General features: G+C 46.1%; 1 protein-coding gene across 1 annotated transcript; it reads right to left on the reverse strand.

Annotated features, from left to right (window-relative positions):
- Window positions 1-408: 408 nt before the first annotated feature.
- Window positions 409-2,512, reverse strand: LOC110159446 (G-protein coupled receptor 26-like). The gene is made up of 3 exons (XM_020924001.2): window positions 1,842-2,512; window positions 1,650-1,763; window positions 409-884 (listed from the first exon to the last, which is right to left on the reverse strand). The coding sequence occupies exons 1-3, from the start codon at window positions 2,510-2,512 to the stop codon at window positions 647-649; spliced, it is 1,023 nt and encodes a 340-aa protein (XP_020779660.1). The 3' UTR covers window positions 409-646.
- Between the last annotated feature and the right edge of the window lie 1,066 nt (window positions 2,513-3,578).

Raw genomic sequence — 3,578 nt, forward strand, 5'->3', positions numbered from 1 at the left:
ATATCCATACAAACGTTTCTACACAATACCACAGTTCTGCAAAAGTGGACTATCTGGTACATTCAAGCTCACGGTAGTACTGTATTGTATAGTCGTGTATGTTATTATGTGTATATCTGCCTTTGGCTCCTGTAACTAATAACTCTGAGTTGACAAAGTGCTTCAATATTCAGTGACACTGGAACAAGTGCACAGTCAAACAAACATGGCGGTTATGAGCTGCAGCTGAGACTGGACCTAAACTCTGCTGCGTTAGTCCCTGAAGTTTGGCAGTGAGCAAAAGGTCATGTGGATTTACCATGATCATTATAAAGAGATTCGTACAGTATTGGAGGCCTCTGAATACAGGTACAGCTGGGGATTACAGCCTGTGACTTATTCAATCCAATTGATTTATTGGTGGCAGTCTTTCTGATTAATCACAGATCTGTATTTGTGTCGGAGACTCCTGCCGTCCTCTCGTTACTGTCACTTCAGTCTTCTCCGCCCACATCCTGTTCTTTCCGCTTGCCTTGTGCCCCCCACCCACACACTGTCCCTGCTCCATCCCTCGGTGCTCTGCTAACAATATCTTCTTTTGAGCGTCTCCTCCCACAATGCACCAGAGCACCTGTGTACGAGGTCTGCAGACGGGGTCTGTGCGGCTTTAGCTGATCCTCTGCAGACAGTAGTCATTCTCTGTGTCCAGGGAGCTGTTGTGTCCAGACGAAGGGTAAAGGTCACGTCGCAGCAGCCTGTTCACCACGGTAACCAGCACCTTCCTGTACTGCTGACGCAGGAGCGAGTACGCAAAGGGGTCCGACGCAGCCTTGCTGTAAGTCAGGCACTTACTGAGGATTCCCCAGTGACGGTTTATGTCCACAAAGGGGAGAAGCTCGGCCAATCTGTGGAGGCAGCACACAAACCAAGAACATATATTTAGTTTTCATAAATCCAGTCTAATTTAGCCAGGAAACAAGTACAAAACTACATGGGAATAATGGGGGATTTGCAGTACTTTTGGTCGCATGATTCATTTATTTTGTGTGTTAAAAATCTTTTAGTCAGACATGTGTTCTCTCAATTCCCTCTGTGGTTCTTTGCTTCACTGATCTGAAATTTGGCAGTCCAGACAGACACGGTTTGAACACTGTACAATATCAAAACACACAAGCATATTTTAGTTAGCCTTACTACATACAGTCCCATTAAGCCCCTTCTCTGGCCCTTTTCTTTAAGTGTACACCACAAATGTCACACAGATGGATGGGTACCAGTATGTGACCACAACAGTGTTCTTTAGGTCATGCCCACCAGGCATTCACTCCCTGTGTTCTGAACATTGTATTTGATGTATTTCAAAGGAAGCCATCTGTTTACAGCAGGAGAGAGTAATTTCACAGGTTCATGGACATGAGAAGAATAAGCACCAGGTAAAATGTGAGCTTAGGACAAGCTGTAATGTGGTTATGTAAATCAGGTGTTACATTTTAACTCGTCTCATCTTCTGTGACAGATCTGAATCCACTCACTCAGACTGATGGAAGCTGCTTTATTTGATCACTATCTGCACTTATTAACAGTGCTGTGTCATTATGAGCGGCCCATTTATTACAGGTGATAAGTGAGTTACAAAGTGAAGATTTATTGGTACTAGTCATCAGTCTTACCTGGTAATTACATAAGGAGCGAAGCAAATGATAAATGACCCAATGAAGATGCTGATCTTTTTAGTGGCTCTCTGTTTTCTCCTTTTCTGCTCTGATAAGCATCGCTGCTTCACACTAAAACAAATAAAGTGCAAATGAGTCAAGTTGGGAGTGTAGTAGCCTCAGAGTAAAATAGGATTATAAAAGCCATACCTGGGGTGAATGTCCACCAACAGGAAGAGGGTTTGCATTGTAATAATGTCAATTCTCTTGCAGTGAAACCGGGCCACTTTGAGCACCTTTAAGTAGGTGAAACACAAGATGAGCAGCGACAGCATGAAGCTAGTGGCGTGGAAAACCACGGTGAAGATTGTAAACTTAACCCTGTCATTGCCCCCGTGGCTGGGCTGCAGGGTGCATGACGCGTACACGTGGCTGTAGTCGGCCCAGGAGAAGAGCAGCGCTGTGAGGGAAAAGGTCAAAGAGTGAAGCCACGAGTAACACACCATCACCATAGCGTCTTTGTAACGCATCTTAGTGGAGTAACTGAGCGGGAAGACCACCGCGATCCAGCGGTCGATGCTGAGCGCGGCCATGCTCAGCATGGTGTTTGCGGTGAGAAAAGTCTCCAAAAAGCTGATGGTGTGGCACGCGCAGTCCCCAAAGGGCTGCTGCTGCCACACGATGCCCAGCGCAGTGGCGGGCATGTTCAGGACCGTGATGAGGATGTTGCACAGCGACAGGTTCATGGTGAACACACCGGGCACCTGTCGCCGGATCTCCGTGCTGTGCACGAAGCATAGCAGCACCAACAAGTTAGACAACAGCGAGACGACCGCGACCACGACGATGAACAATGTGAAAAGAATTTCAGCAAAGTCCATGTCTCACTCCAGAAAGTCTCCTCTCCGGTCACCGGTTTCAAACATGGTTTATCGGTGGTTCAGATGCTCGACAGAGGTCTTAGTTCATCCTTTGCGCGCGCCCCTCCGTCCGCTCCAACTTCCACGAGAGCTGTCCAGAGTGCTGAACCCGGAAAACGCACTTATGACCGAGCGCTCTCCACTGTGTCCCCCAAACATACTGCGACGAATCCAACTTTGAACAGCGCCACACTTTCGGTCACCTAAAGATCCACAGAGAGCCCGCGAGCGTCCAGAGCGCAGCTCAGCGAGTCAGAGTCTGAGCAGCTGCGCACACTCAAGTGAAGGCAGTGAGGAGCAACGCACCAGGCGTAACGTGAACTAGCTCTGTCCATATGTAAAACCTACGCCACCATGATAATATTAATCCCATTTAAAGTCAAATGTTTAGTCCGGTCTTCTGTATCTCAGATAAAGACAAGACAAATCAATCCATGAGCATTGAGGATTCCCAGAGAGCTTCCTGTCCTGCCCTAAAATCAATGCAGGTTTGGAGGCAAGCTCAGGGATGCGCGAGGATGTGGTCTAGATAGCACCAGGTGCGCACGTGCACCACAGAGACAGGGGGCAAACTGATCCTATTCCTCTCCCTGCATTATTCATGAGCCCGTGGACTCAGTGTTACAGTGGGCTCATGCATTATAGTTAGTGAGCATTAGTTTGGTAAACGCGCAGACACAACACGCGCTCATTTATTTATTGCATCGCACCTGTTTTGTAGGATAACTTTTCAAAGTATGATTAGAAAGTATTTCATCACTTCATTAGAAATAAACGTATTAAACCGATATGGAAATAAAATGTAAAATTCCTTTTTGTGTTTTTGATTCCCTTATACAAAGGCACAGTTTACATGGCTCCTTCTGGCTCCAGTGTGTACCCTCACTTCTGGATCTGTATATTTTTAAACATTTATTCAGTGGCAGTTTTGGCTTTTGTGCAGCTTTTAGCAAAGTTTCTATATAAAAAGCATCAATCCACTTATAATAATGTGTGACAATAATTAGCAGCTACTTTTTATAAACTT

This window comes from Boleophthalmus pectinirostris, unplaced genomic scaffold (genome assembly GCF_026225935.1).
Source record: "Boleophthalmus pectinirostris isolate CB_2022bp ecotype Guang Dong unplaced genomic scaffold, ASM2622593v1 HiC_scaffold_20, whole genome shotgun sequence".
NCBI classification, from domain to species: domain Eukaryota; kingdom Metazoa; phylum Chordata; class Actinopteri; order Gobiiformes; family Gobiidae; genus Boleophthalmus; species Boleophthalmus pectinirostris.